This window comes from Oncorhynchus keta, chromosome 25 (genome assembly GCF_023373465.1).
Source record: "Oncorhynchus keta strain PuntledgeMale-10-30-2019 chromosome 25, Oket_V2, whole genome shotgun sequence".
In the NCBI taxonomy this organism is placed as follows: Eukaryota; Metazoa; Chordata; class Actinopteri; order Salmoniformes; family Salmonidae; genus Oncorhynchus; species Oncorhynchus keta.
Window position 1 is genome coordinate 15,004,620 of NC_068445.1, and position 15,639 is coordinate 15,020,258.

The 15,639-nt window shown below is 44.5% G+C and overlaps 1 protein-coding gene across 1 annotated transcript in view; it reads right to left on the bottom strand.

Annotated features, from left to right (window-relative positions):
- The window catches only part of si:dkeyp-14d3.1 (transmembrane protein 132C), a 231,085-nt gene that overhangs the window by 80,588 nt on the left and 134,858 nt on the right, over nucleotides 1–15,639 (bottom strand). The window contains exon 4 of the mRNA XM_035735887.1: nucleotides 1,926–2,112. Within this exon, the coding sequence (XP_035591780.1) occupies nucleotides 1,926–2,112 (187 nt within the window). The remainder of the gene's footprint in view (nucleotides 1–1,925; nucleotides 2,113–15,639) is intronic.

Below are 15,639 nucleotides of genomic sequence, written 5' to 3' on the forward strand. Positions count from 1 at the left end.
CTGACACGAGTCTGCACATTACAGGCCAGGGTATTTCCCTCTCAAACTATTGATTATAGGACTGGAGTAAGGCTGGACACCAACAGCCCTATATCCTGTCAACCTTATTGGTTGCTCATGTCAAAATGTCAATATCAGCAATGGAAACGTCAATCATGCATTGACCAGGTGTAGTCCTGAGATATGCATTGAAATGTTAAGTCCCTCCATTACATGTAGTGTTATGACCATAGAAATATAATTACTAGAATGGAAATCTATATCTACTAGAAAGGGCATCTATTACTAAGGTCATCACTGGCTTAACGGAAGGCTTCCTGAATAGAATACTGAATCAGGACAGGATAACTAAACACAAGAGGTTACATAGCACATCCATACAGTACACATCTGTAATCTGTTCTAATGTATTTGAATACACCATTCATCTTCTCATATGAGCCTCGCACCATAATGTTTATGCATTAATTGATTTAGCCAAGATTATCAAATGATTCTAATAGCAGGTTAAATATGATGGCTCTTTGTCGCTATAGAAAAGCCTTTATTAATCAGCCTTGAACCATAAATCCTTATTCCACTCAAAATGTATAATGATTTCATCATAATACCAGGCACTATTAGTGATGGATTAGTACATGGGCGTAGAAGTGTACAGTGCTTTCACAAAGATCCCAAGTCGGTCTATAAATCTGGCAGCCACAAAAACACCTTCAAATGCATTTCCTCATTTATAATTTTGCAAATACTGTATACCAAAACATGAGCAAATGTATCTGCAAATGATCAGAGAAATGACTGAGCCTTAAATGGATATCGTGCTCATTCTCGTACCTACATAAAGCTCCCTCAGAGACAGTATGGAACACAGATGTTAAAAAGAGAAATGCTATTTATACATTTGTGTCAATGCAAAGCGTGGGTGCAAATATCCCTTTTATATGGCAGAAACATTATTGACACGTCAGAAGAATGAAAGGAATATCAAAAGGGAACTATGGGTATTAATCTACCTCTGTAAAAAAAAAAGAAGAAAAAAAAGATAAATTATTTGGAAAATAGATCTGTGGGGTACAAGAGTTAGAGTAGCTGCATTCCTCTGAGCACAGCAACACAGGCAAATGCAGCCACCCACAGGCACCTATTATGTAGCTATAGGCGCTGCTAATATGGAATTATTTATACTCAACAGTGCACTCACAACATTCATTATGCATACCACAAACATAGAAATAAAGCTCTTACAGAAAATCACATATCTCAACACTGGCAAGCAACATGTCATGCTTGTAAGTGGGTGTAATTGATCTCTCTGGTATCTTTCTGTTGCTTTTCTGGATCTAACTCTGTTTAGCAAGCCAAGGTAAATGAGGTGAAAGATGTTCTGTGAAGTTCAATGCAGTAGCTTTGGTGAATCCATCCAATAGAGAGGCTAATCTGTATAGCAGCCTAAAGAGAGAAAAACACCTGCAGGCCTACCCTCAGGCCACAGAGAGCCTCCAGGCCCCACACAGGGCCTGCAGAGGGCCACATGCACCCACTCCTCCTCCATGCCAAAACACACACTCCACAGGCAAAACACTGAAGCTAAAGGTCTGCGATTTCAGTGTAGTTACATCAGGAATCAAAGATCTAAGATTTCTTAGATGTGTAACGTACAAGACCTTTAAACATATTGCTCCACAATAATAATATACAGTAAGTGATTATACAAAATATGCAATAGATGTACAAAAGTCAAAGTTGTGAATAGAAAAACAATTATGTGAAGCATCGTCACTGCTGTGAACAGCAGGATGCACAGTGTGTAACCTACAAAACTTTGAGTGAACTTTGTGCTCTTCAGATCTCTGGGACAGTCCATCTGCTCTGTGTGTTGTAGTGATTGTGACTGGCTGACTGACTGGCTGACTGGCACCACTCACCATGGCCAGGGGCACAATGCCCCCCAGGTCCTTCTGGGCCAGTCGGATCTCCGTCTCTGCCTCCTGCGTGGTGGCATGGCTGCCCGGGTACTCCACCTGCCACGTGATCCAGCGGCTGCCCAGTGGACCCAGGAAGCTGTCCACTTCCAGGTCCACCTGTAGGACCCTCTGCACACCCTCCTCAGACCTGCAGCACAGACCAGAGAGAAAGAGATGGGAGAGGATCAGTATTTGATTAGAAAGTAACAGTGTGTCCGTCCATGAGCTCTACCAACACACAGTCCTAATCGAATTATTAAAAATAGTGGAGTCTGATGACTAAATCAATGTCCCTGACATTTTAGACTGTGCTTCTACAAAAGGTCAACTCTGGTCCATGGTATGATATGCACTGTTAATAGCTATTTCTCACAGCTCTATATTGACATTCTTCATCATACTGCCCATACGGCTACAGTTGCTCTGTACAGTACTGTAATACATACTAATCTTTATCTCAGAGGGAGGCTACAAGTAATTGTCACCCCCTGCTCTGGACATGAAGGCTTGGGTGTTAACCACTGCCCTCATTTGCAGCAGCAGCACAGTATGAATATATAGCATTACTGTATATGCAATGCAGGGAGAATATATGGCAGGGCTGCATTAAGGCAGACAAATGGAGAGCGTTGATAATATCATTTCCCGGTGACACCATAAGTCTCTGGTGCTCAGAGTTTAAATAAATAGCCAGGAGGAAGCAAAGGTCAGCTTTACACAGAAGCAGGAAATGGAAATGGCACACGATCTGTTAGCCTTGTCTGGCGTGTCAAATGGCAGGGCTCAGGGCCAATACATTTCACGCACTGTCTCCAAGGCCCAACGGCACTAAACAGCATCTCCTTCATTTGAGGCTGACCAGAAAGAAAGAACGAGCGAGAAAGAGGAAAAATATGCACCTCAATCTCTTCTGGTGCTGCTTGGCCTCAGGACAACGACGTCAGTTTGTCTACTGTACCTATGGCACATGGCAGATACAGTATGGCACCCTACAGTACAGATCAACACATCTAATTACTTTACCAGCTTCATTCCAAGACCGCAAATCTATTTGCCCATTTTTTGTATTGTTGTGGTGAACAAAGGACATGCGTAGTACTTCGAGAAAAGACATCTGAGCAAATATATAATGTTCTCAATTATGAATGAAAACAGGAAAACTATGAATAATAGACCAGGCGTTTTATTTGCTGAACCCTGGGTTTTTGTAAGGCACATACTCACTTCCCTTTCTCTTATTTATTTTCAATCAGAGAGAATGAGTGATTTGTTGTGTCCTAGCACACAACAACCCAATTTCTACAAGAAACGGAAGTGAGTATAAATATTTAAAATGACAACCAACCAAATAACTTGTGCCGCATTCCATAACAGAGTAGCAATCAGTGTGGAGAGAGCTGGGTTGTGCTGGGCTGTCAGAGCAGTGGCATGGTAGAAAACGGCCTTACATAACTACTACATCCACAGTCCCTCTGACAAAACAGATGCCAATTTGGGTTGGAAGACCAATAAAAGCCGTGAGGTCATCAACCAAACAACGATGACAGCTGATGAACAGATTGACCAGAGTTTATAACCTTTGAACAGTATGTACAGTCACATGACTGCACTTTGGGCTGTGTCACTGGTAATCTGAAAAATGCCCTAGTTTCCTCACCCACTCAGATTTCAGTGCAAACATGATCCTCTGGTAACATCAAATTCAGAATACAATAGAATATACAAACTACAGAGTCAAACTAATGAAGGTGTCTAAGGAGAAGCAGGATTCAGCTGTGCAATGTATGACGTGAACTCAAACACTGAAATTATTTCACCGTTTGTCTCTTCTCTGAGCAAATCCATTCAGTTTTTTTGATTTAGAGATGTCAATTATTGCCCTCCCTACGGCATCATAGGTGGCATTTTTTAATAACTGCCGTGAAAATGAAGGACTTTATGAGGTTTCATCTGAATATAGAACACCAGCTCCAGAGATGTCAGGGAGATACAATTGCAGATGACAATTTTCTTTGTTCTATGAGCGTAACCTTAACACAGACATTCTGCAATTTTGAAAACTGAAAAATCTGACTGCAATAAAATGTTTGAATAATGAAGACAGTAGAAAATGAGATAGGAGGTGAGAGGGGAGGATATGGGAGGAGATTGTGAAGGAAATATCTAGGAGAAGAGGAATTCACACAGCTACATGTGCGTATTATTTTGGCCCTTTGACTTTGATGACATCACCTTGTTCATGAGAGCAGTAGCTTGTGTTAGATAAGTCCTGGTGAGCAGGCACAGTAATGCATATTAAAGGAGAATTTAGCAATACACTTGTTTTTGCTAAATTTACCCCAACCAGCAATTCACTTCCTCATTGTTGTTGTGCAGTACGGGGGCTCTGAAAGAACACGAACGAAGGCTCCAAAAACACTCAAATATGTCCTTTTAGAAAGGGAAAAACTCAGTATAGTGATGCTTGTCTTTAAATGTTGTACATGAAATTGTTTCATTCCGAACTTTATCGTCAACATTATATTCCATTTTGTTGCAACTTAGAGATTTGTTTGTAAAAAAGCAAACTTCTCCTTTAACACTTGACGGACTGGCGTGGGAGTTCTACCATGCAGGTAGCTATAGACAAGCCTGGAAAAAACATTATTCTACAGCATAGTAACACTCACTGTGAGTCACTGAATAGGAACGGTTGCTATAGGTAAAATACAGCGTGAACGTGTGAGTGTCTTAGTGCTTCTATTCAACAGACCTTGTAAGCTGTCAGCATGTGATGCATTTAATTAAATGAAGATGTCACGTCCTAATCTGTTTCACCTGTCTTTGTGCTTGTCTCCACCCCCCTCCAGGTGCCGCCCATCTTCCCCGTTAGCCCCTGTGTATTTATACCTATGTTCTCTGTTTGTCTGTTGCCATTTCGTTTTGTTCGTAGAACCTACCGGAATTTTTACCTTTGCCGCACTATTCTGAATTAACCGACCTCTGCCTGACCTGACCTGACCCTGCCTGCCGTCCTGTACCTTTGCCCCTGTTGTTGTAATAAACATTGTTACTTCGACACAGTCTGCATCTGGGTCTTACCTTGAAATGTGATAGTACGAACTGGCCATTACTGACCCAGCAGACTTGGACCAGCTCCGCTACGCCATCTCCTCCCAAGGAGCCACCATTGGTAGGCACGAGGAGTTGCTTTGCGGTCCGATGGCAGGGTTCCAGACAATGGCCAAACGTCACGACCAAGCAATGGACATATTGCGGGAGCAATTCCATTGGTTGTCTACTTGGCAGCTTATCACGATGGTAACCTCCCGCCCCTCAGTAACCCGGCTGGTAGCAGCGCCATCACCCCGGTTTCCCGGGAACCCCACTTACCTCCCCGGAGCGCTTCGATAGAGAGTCGGGTGTTCCCTCGTATGGAGCTGCAGCCATCCTCCATCCCCTTGGACCTCTCTAAGATAGCATACCTCATCACGCTGATGTCCGGGAGGGCCCTTGCCTGGGCTACGGCCGTTTGGGAACAACAGTCGGCCGTATGCTTCAGTCTGGAGAAAATCGTGGCGGAGGTGAAAAATGTTGAGGCTCCGGTGTCCAGGAGATAGGCTGTTTGTAAGTTACTCCAGCTACGTCAGGACTCCCTCAGTCTGGCAGGCTATGTGGTGGATTTCCGCACGCAAGTAGTGGAGTGTGCCTGGAACCCGGAAGCGCTGTTCGACACGTTCCTGCACGGATTATCAGAGGAAGTAAAGGACGAGCTTACAGCCCAGGAACTACCGACGGATCTTACATTTACATTACATTTAAGTCATTTAGCAGACACTCTTATCCAGAGCGACTTACAAATTGGTGCATTCACCTTATGACATCCAGTGGAACAGCCACTTTACAATAGTGCATCTAAATCTTTTAAGGGGGGGGGGGGTGAGAAGGATTACTTTATCCTATCCTAGGTATTCCTTAAAGAGGTGGGGTTTCAGGTGTCTCCGGAAGGTGGTGATTGACTCCGCTGTCCTGGCGTCGTGAGGGAGTGTGTTCCACCATTGGGGAGCCAGAGCAGCGAACAGTTTTGACTGGGCTGAGCGGGAACTGTACTTCCTCAGTGGTAGGGAGGCGAGCAGGCCAGAGGTGGATGAACGCAGTGCCCTTGTTTGGGTGTAGGGCCTGATCAGAGCCTGGAGGTACTGAGGTGCCGTTCCCCTCACAGCTCCGTAGGCAAGCACCATGGTCTTGTAGCGGATGCGAGCTTCAACTGGAAGCCAGTGGAGAGAGCGGAGGAGCGGGGTGACGTGAGAGAACTTGGGAAGGTTGAACACCAGACGGGCTGCGGCGTTCTGGATGAGTTGTAGGGGTTTAATGGCACAGGCAGGGAGCCCAGCCAACAGCGAGTTGCAGTAATCCAGACGGGAGATGACAAGTGCCTGGATTAGGACCTGCGCCGCTTCCTGTGTGAGGCAGGGTCGTACTCTGCGGATGTTGTAGAGCATGAACCTACAGGAACGGGCCACCGCCTTGATGTTAGCTGAGAACGACAGGGTGTTGTCCAGGATCATGCCAAGGTTCTTAGCGCTCTGGGAGGAGGACACAATGGAGTTGTCAACCGTGATGGCGAGATCATGGAACGGGCAGTCCTTCCCCGGGAGGAAGAGCAGCTCCGTCTTGCCGAGGTTCAGCTTGAGGTGGTGATCCGTCATCCACACTGATATGTCTGCCAGACATGCAGAGATGCGATTCGCCACCTGGTCATCAGAAGGGGGAAAGGAGAAGATTAATTGTGTGTCGTCTGCATAGCAATGATAGGAGAGACCATGTGAGGTTATGACAGAGCCAAGTGACTTGGTGTATAGCGAGAATAGGAGAGGGCCTAGAACAGAGCCCTGGGGGACACCAGTGGTGAGAGCGCGTGGTGAGGAGACAGATTCTCGCCACGCCACCTGGTAGGAGCGACCTGTCAGGTAGGACGCAATCCAAGCGTGGGCCGCGCCGGAGATGCCCAACTCGGAGAGGGTGGAGAGGAGGATCTGATGGTTCACAGTATCGAAGGCAGCCGATAGGTCTAGAAGGATGAGAGCAGAGGAGAGAGAGTTAGCTTTAGCGGTGCGGAGCGCCTCCGTGATACAGAGAAGAGCAGTCTCAGTTGAATGACTAGTCTTGAAACCTGACTGATTTGGATCAAGAAGGTCATTCTGAGAGAGATAGCGGGAGAGCTGGCCAAGGACGGCACGTTCAAGAGTTTTGGAGAGAAAAGAAAGAAGGGATACTGGTCTGTAGTTGTTGACATCGGAGGGATCGAGTGTAGGTTTTTTCAGAAGGGGTGCAACTCTCGCTCTCTTGAAGACGGAAGGGACGTAGCCAGCGGTCAGGGATGAGTTGATGAGCGAGGTGAGGTAAGGGAGAAGGTCTCCGGAAATGGTCTGGAGAAGAGAGGAGGGGATAGGGTCGAGCGGGCAGGTTGTTGGGCGGCCGGCCGTCACAAGACGCAAGATTTCATCTGGAGAGAGAGGGGAGAAAGAGGTCAGAGCACAGGGTAGGGCAGTGTGAGCAGAACCAGCGGTGTCGTTTGACTTAGCAAACGAGGATCGGATGTCGTCAACCTTCTTTTCAAAATGGTTGACGAAGTCATCTGCAAAGAGGGAGGAGGGGGGGGGGGAGGATTCAGGAGGGGGGAGAAGGTGGCAAAGAGCTTCCTAGGGTTAGAGGCAGATGCTTGGAATTTAGAGTGGTAGAAAGTGGCTTTAGCAGCAGAGACAGAGGAGGAAAATGTAGAGAGGAGGATCTTGACTTGCTCATTGCTTTATCCATCCGGCTTGATGGTCGGCTATGGGAATGTAGGAGGGAGAAGAGGTCTGATTGCTGTCCCAATCGCTCACCCAACGATCCCAGCTTTCATCTGATGAACTCCGGAAGTTACGTCCCCGAGAAGATCTGAGCTGACCCGAGTTCCTCCAAGAGTCTCTGAAGACTGCCGATTCACCTCTTCCCGAGCCGAGGCAGCTCGGCAGGGCTAGGCTGTCTCCAGCCAAATGCGTACTCAGAATTGACAACCAAAGTTGTCTGTATTGCAGTACTGTCGGTCATTTTGTGTCTACCTGTCCCTTCAAGAGACCTGGCTCATTCGTTGGAGTGAGTACTCTGGTGGGGATTAAAGAAACATTTTCTCCCTTCACTCGTCCCCCTCTCCACATCATTCTGCTGTGGGGCAACCAGTCCATGTCTCTCCAGGTACTCATCGACTCGGGGGCGCTCAATAGGCCGGGTCACCAACCATACCACCCCCATCAACTGACGAGTGTCAGGGAACCACAGCGAGATGATCCAATTCCTGCTAGTTGAGTCTCCGCAGGTTCCCGTGGTATTGGGATTCTTTTGGCTCTTGGCCACTTCCGGTATCCAAGAAGGTCAAGCCAGATGCGCTGGCACACTGCTATAGTCCCACAGCTACACCCCTGGCAGCCCCTCTGCTGTTCTTCCTCTGTTGCCCTGTACCCTCCGTATATTTCCTACCTTTCCTGTGTCTAGAATTAAAACCATGTCTTACAGCCCTGTGTCTCCTGTTACCAGCGTTTTTACCTTTGCCCCACTACTCTGGATTACCGACCTCTGCCTGACCTGACCCTGAGCCTGCCTGCCATCCTATACCTTTGCCCATGTTGTAATAAACATTGTTACTTCGACATAGTCTGCATCTGGGTCTTACCTTGAAACGTGATAGAAGTAGACTTAAGGTGGTGTTGAGACAACTGTTGCTATGGAGTTTGTCTGACCTTTTGGGAGATCAAATTAAGCTAATCAACGTCTGAAGCTGCTAATGTTACTGGTAGATAAGAAACTTTACTTAATGTAGCCAATAAACTACTTGAAAGGCTGAAAAGACTGTCTTCTATTTTTTAGAAAACACTGGTCTCATCACAGGAGAAGCAGGCCTGTCCCTCCAGCCCCTGGGACTGACAATCTCTCAGACTTCCAGCATGGACTCTAATTCAATTACACCAAAGGCCTCTGGATGTGTTCTATGCGGCTGGGCTGATAATCACCTGTAAACTGTCTGTGTTGTTCTACTGAGGCAGGGATGGGGGCCAGGTCTCACAGACAGACAGCTAAGCCAACAGCACCACAGAGAGAAGTTGGGGTAGAGCTAGATAAAGACTGTGGGGAGTGTGGAAAGAGCATCTGGCAGGCTGGCTGAGATGGGAAGCTGGAGAGGGACCTGACAATACTGAGAGTCCTGACTCTGGCATGGAGAGGAGAATGAGCAGACAGGCTACACACAGGAGAGGCCATCTCAAACCTCTCAACACAGCATTACCAGCAGGGGTGAAATAAACACATTGATAAGACCCATCGATCAAATAATAAAACATAATTCTGACATTTGCAATGAGAGAGGAACTCATTTAATAATAAGTCCTTTACATACAGCAGGATGTGGTTCATGTTGTATTGTTTTAGTATTTCTGATACGGTCTGAAACTCACATTTGAGATACCTGAGCTATTTCAGTCACACAAAGCTAACAAAAGCCCACCTTGGTAAGATCAGGCTAGCTATTACGTTTTAAGCCCCAAGGAGTCTAAAGAAATAAAGATTTCAATGTCACAGAGAATAAACTGACAGAAAAAATAAAACAGACCTTCCTGAGGTAATTCCTTTCTTGCAGTCCTCTCTAGAGGAAGACTATAATTGAAACTGGCTCTATTGTCCTATTATCAGAGCCAATGTTTCACTGTGACACTGTCATTTAATCTCTGGGAGATGTGATAGGGGCTTCTGTGTCCTCTCCCTTACACCGCTGGGGCTTACACTGCGACACAACCATCAGTGGTGTGTGTGTGTGTGTGTCTTTGGAGGTGGTAGGTTGACATTTGGAGTGTCAATATCTCTATTTCCAGATCTTGAAGACAGAGCACTTCCATCCCTCTCTTGGTTTTGTGATATTAGGGAAAGAGATAGACTTTCCCTACGTCTGACACAATCATCTTGAACATGTGTAAAACATACATAGCAAATTGGACATGGAGAAGCCATGATGCAGACACACACAACACCACACAGTCTGTAAAGATGAGGAAATAAGTTGGGGCCAGTGTGAGATGTGGGGATGGACATATCCTGCACACAGCCAGTAGAATAAATGCACTACATTATACTACACCACACGACAAGGAGGCTTTGCAGGGAGGGTGCAAACTCCCCCCAAAAATAATCAAATTTAGGGCTCCAGTGGTGCTTGAAAACAGTACCCTGAATGTCTGCTGTTCCCATGCTCCTCGGGGTAGAACAGTGATATACCAGCCCTATGCATATCTCTCTCTCTCACACACACACACACACACACACACACACACACACACACACACACACACACACACACACACACACACACACACACACACACACACACACACACACACACACACACACACACACACACACACACACACACACACACACACACACACACAGTAACTTATTTACTCAGAGAGGAGAGCTCCTCACGCATGCAAGATAACCAGTCATATTATATCAAGAATCATTAGTTCACAAACATCAAATTGCTTTACTGAAGTTGTATACATTCCAAATGTAATACATCAATAGATGAAATAAAGACTTGTGAATGATATTATGTATATAACTAATAGGGAGACTATAGAACATGCTCAAAATGATGTAGACCCCGTTTTTTGAAAATCCTGGATGCAGTGTAAAGTATAACCTGTGGCTAAGAAGGTCATTTTATTGCACATAAATTATGCAATACACTAACTGCCAATTTCCCACTACTGCCATTCACCTGTTTGCTGAAGGATTTTGTGTTTTAGTGTCATCTGGCTTGTCTCTCAGCAAAGCTACCGGCAGTCATAAATATACAAACAACCCTAGCACACCCATAATATTTTGTCTCCTTACATCCCTCGGCAAATTAAATCCATGGAAGTCACACATGAAAAGAACCAGTGCAGTATACGCTTGTCTGTGCTGGGAAGAAGATTTGTGCTGTGCTGAAAAGCATTGCCCACTTTTTTCAAATGTGGCTGCAATTTGGTTAGCCGTGACAATAACAATATATCAAAGGGATAGAATCAATTGACCTTACAAAGCCCTTTAAGTCAAACCACAACTACAAGGGACCAGGAGGGTGAGGAGGGAACAGGGTGAGAGGGGTGGGGGAAGGAAATAGAACGAGCAGGAGCTTCAGAGGTAATAGCCAGCAAAGCCCAGCTGAAATTTCACTAAGCTGTGGGGGAATTTCATTTCACAGCCATGGGGGAGCCCGTCAGAAGTATATTACCCCAGGCCTCTCTCGCCACGCACACCCAACCCCGAGGTGAGAGTCTGTTGTCAGGTCTGCATTGTGAGAACGGACCCCAATAGTCAGAGCATGAAACCCAATCTAGGAGCTGATATGGGAGCACTGTACGGACAGGAGGTTGTTCATTCAGAGTGTATATACACCCCCACCTAACAATCTCCTAACCCACCCCTTCACCAGATCCCTCAATGCTTGGCTACTGCCAGAGAAATACCGTGCAATACAAAATCCAAGAGATAGAGCCAAGAGTAAAACATTATGTTGAAAAGGACAACAATGTTATGAAAAAGAAAAGAAATGGAAAGCTGTGTAACAACCATGACAAGATTTAAGATGTGCATATGGCAACCTGAGGTGTATTGTTGCCATGGATACATCATTTTCAGTACATTTGGTTGGGTATTTGACATGGCCTCTCAAGTGTATTCACTACTGACAGTAGGCAAAGAAGGTGTCGGGAAAAAGTATCTGGAAATATGAGAAGAAAAAAATATACAAATGTCTAATAGGGCTGTGGGTTTGATTCCTGTGACCACCCATATGTAAAATGGAATATACTATCAACTGGAAACCCAGTTGTCTTACTATTCAGTGGAAACAATTGAGCGATACTATCTAGGTTTCCATCCAATTGGCGACAGATTTTCATGTGAATATTTGAAAATCCACAAAAGAAAATATGCCCATTTTCCCAGCAGTGGTGTGTTCCCACCAAACTGACTTGTTGCATATTTTTTTTAAAAAATCAGTGTGTCATGACGTAGTGCAGACAAAATGTACTTTTTCGCTTTCATGTAACAAATACAAATCTAAAGTTCAATACTTCTCCACTGCATTTTCAACTCTATGGTTGTGTTCAATAGAAAACGTGCCTACACTCTTCTTGGCACGTGTGCTCTAGCCAACAGCTAACAGATACAGTGTGGGTAGGCTAGTGTACTTGATGAGATTATTATGAAGAGCAAGAATATTTGTATTTATCAAACGGCAGTCAAGCATCGATCATAATGTTACCAGAATAAGACCCTGAATATTTATTGGAATGGAGCATCAAGATCACCTTGCACTTTCACAATCCTGTGAAGTTCATCACAGTTGATTTAATCTGTAGCTTAATAAACTGCATGGTTTCCCGAGTCGTAGTGGGAGAACCACACACCATGTCATCGTGTGACTCCAAGTTTACTTCGATATGATGGTTGTTATATCAATATTTGCACATAAAGGTGTTTCCACCACCATTTCTTGTATAATTAATTTTACCGACACAAAAAGATCCCACCATGTCAAATGAACAAATCATCTGTCAGCACTTGTAAAATTGGACCGAAACTTTTCCATCACAGCTGTCGTGATTTCTTTAATATGGTATGACTTTAATCACATAAAAACTGTGGATGGAAATGTTGTTAGAGAGAGAAAAACTGACGGAGAGAGAAACGGAGAGAGAGAGGATGGAGAAGAGAAAGAGCGAGAGAATGAGAAAGAGACAAGAACAAGAAAGAGAGAGAGATGAGGAGCAAGCCGAGTCCCCTGTGAGACCTATACCCAACAGAGCTCTTCAATTCAGCCTGTCCAGAAAATAACAGATATGGCGACATGAGGAGAAAAGACAAACTCCCACTAAAACACTGTCAAATTGAATGGAAGACAAGAATAAGAATAATAGAGATAAATGTCAGGGAGATGTTGCTTGGTGTTTGTTCTGGGATATTCATGGTTGTAAGTCGCTCTGGATAAGAGCGTCTGCTAAATGACTTAAATGTAAATGTAATGTAAATGTAGTGACATGTATGGGTTACTGAAGTGGCCACAGGAGAGATGAAGCTCGCCTGGCTAAAGAAAAGGCTGAGGAGCAAATAGACGCATTGGATTGTCATGTTTCAGAAAACAACAGTAATCAAGCCAAACACACCCATAATATTTGTATTCAGCGTGTAATATTAGTCTTTTGCATAATGTTGTTCAGGAGTGGTTGTGCAAGAGGGTGTTTTATAGTGTGTTCCATGGTGAAAGCAGAGAGGTTGAGTACTGTTGAGTGGTGAAGGTTACCAGACTGTTATCTTCCCATCTGCCTGAACTGAGAGATGTTGAGCATAGGCTATCTGCGGTCACAGGGTCACAATTCCCCACTCAGTGCTTCTTGACTGCAGTTCATGATTAGCAGGACCTAACATTCACTCTATAAAGCTGTTGCTATTCTCTAATGGCATGAAAGTCAAGCAGCCTTTGAATTCACAAGTGCCACTGCCAGCAAAATTCTGGCTGAAACATTAATACAGACCCAGCTAAGAAAAGAAGGCAAATTGTCCATGTGATTAAGCAGTGGGAAGGAATGAGAATTGCTATTGCAATATGGCATGTGTGTGTGTGAGACAGAGAGACAGAGAGAGAGAGAGAGAGAGAGAGAGAGAGAGAGAGAGAGAGAGAGAGAGAGATGAAATGTGAAAAAAATATTTGCCAGTTGGATTTGGAATAACTTACTGTTCTTTTAATTAATTAAATAACTGTTTTAATATGCATCAGATTATTTTAAATGAATCATTTATTCTTCAACCTTTTCTACTGCGGCACACAGAGAAAAGGCTGAGCGGTATTAATTATACCATTATAATGAACCATGGGCACAAACCAAAGGCTTCTCGCTAGTGTGTATCAAACCCAGGGAGGGGATCACATTCCTATTAGCCTAACAGCATTCTGCAGCATTCATTAGCTAACAAACCCCAGCTCACACACTCCCTATCTCGCGCACACACACACACAAAAGAAGACTGCCCTTTATAGTTATTGTCATGTTCTCTGCTAAGAATGATGCCTATGTAGGTGGCCATGCACTTGGGAAGAAGGACACACAAGCAGAGGTAGTCTCTTTACTTAGGAGGCATGCTAGGTATTTACTTTGAGCCTCACAGGGCCATGCATTCAGTTAGCAGTAATGTTGTCATAGGTTGCTATATAAACAGTATAATTCAGTGCTCTATTGAGGAAGCACAAATACCAACTAATTATTCAAAGTGCTGCCAGTTGATATCTTCCTCTCCCCCACATCTTTCTGGAAAAAAATCTAAATGCATTTAAGGCAAAACTATTTGATTCCAAAATCATCTATATTCATAAGGAGAACATATTTAGCAAGTAAGCTACTGTACCACTTTGTACAAAACAGACAGGCAGTTTAAAGTGAAACTCTGAGATGCTGCAGCCAGAAAGAAGTAGTGGATATTATTCAGTACAGAGCAGAAGTACAACGGTGCAGTAATACCTAGCAATACACACATTATCCAAAAAGTCAAAAGAAGGAAATTAAGATATGTCAGAATGAATCCAATTAGCAACCCAAATAGCACTGTAACAGGAATCCAAATGCAATCTATATGTATCTACACCAGATTCATTTATACAAGATACAGTATACTAGGAATGATATGTACAGCAGTAGATACAGTATAAAGCAGGTAAAACAGTATGCAAACATTATTTATGTGACCAGTGTTCAATGACTATGTACATAGGGCAACAGTCTCTAAGGTGCATGGTAGAGTACCGGGTGGTAGTCGGCTAGTAACAGTGTCTGAGATTCAGGGCAGGGTACTGGGCAGAGGCCGGCTAGTTATGACTATTTAACAGTCTGATGGCCTGGAGATAGAAGCTGTTTATCAGTCTCTCATATCCATTTTTCATTAACCTGTACTGTCTCAGCCTTCTAGATGGTAGCGGGGTGAACAGGCCATTGCTTGGGTGGCTGAGGTCCTTGATGATTTTCTTGGCCTTTCTGTAACACCGGGTGCTGTAGAGTTCCTGGAGGGAAGGCAGTGTGCCCCTGATGATGCGTTGGGCTGACCGCACCAACCTCTGGAGAGCCCCGCAGTTGTGGACGGTGCAATTGCCATACCAGTTGGTGATACAGCCCGACAGTATGCTCTCAATGGTGTATCAGTAGATGTTTGTCCCGTAAGGGAGAGTAGCAATGGTCAAGAATGCTTTCGCCCCGAATAGCAACATTTCAGGGGTGTTTTCTTTAGATTTCCTTTATTAACGCCCCCAGCTACAATAAATGCGGCCTCAGAATATGCGGTTTCCAGTTTGCACTAAGTTCAGTGTCAGCTTATGTGGAATTGTACACGGAAGTGACTATAACCAAAGCAAATTACCTCGAGAGGTAATGCGGTCATTAAGAGGAGAAGAAAATGCCCTGTGCCACCAGGTGTCCAATCCGAAATAAATTTCTACAGAAGAACATCATTAGCACCATTAGTGGAAGCAACCCTGCTGTTTTAATATACCCAAAATGACTATGCTAATCATCAACAGCCACCCCTTAACCTCAGTTTTATAGTTATGGTTCTGTGCTATAAGTGTGCTTGT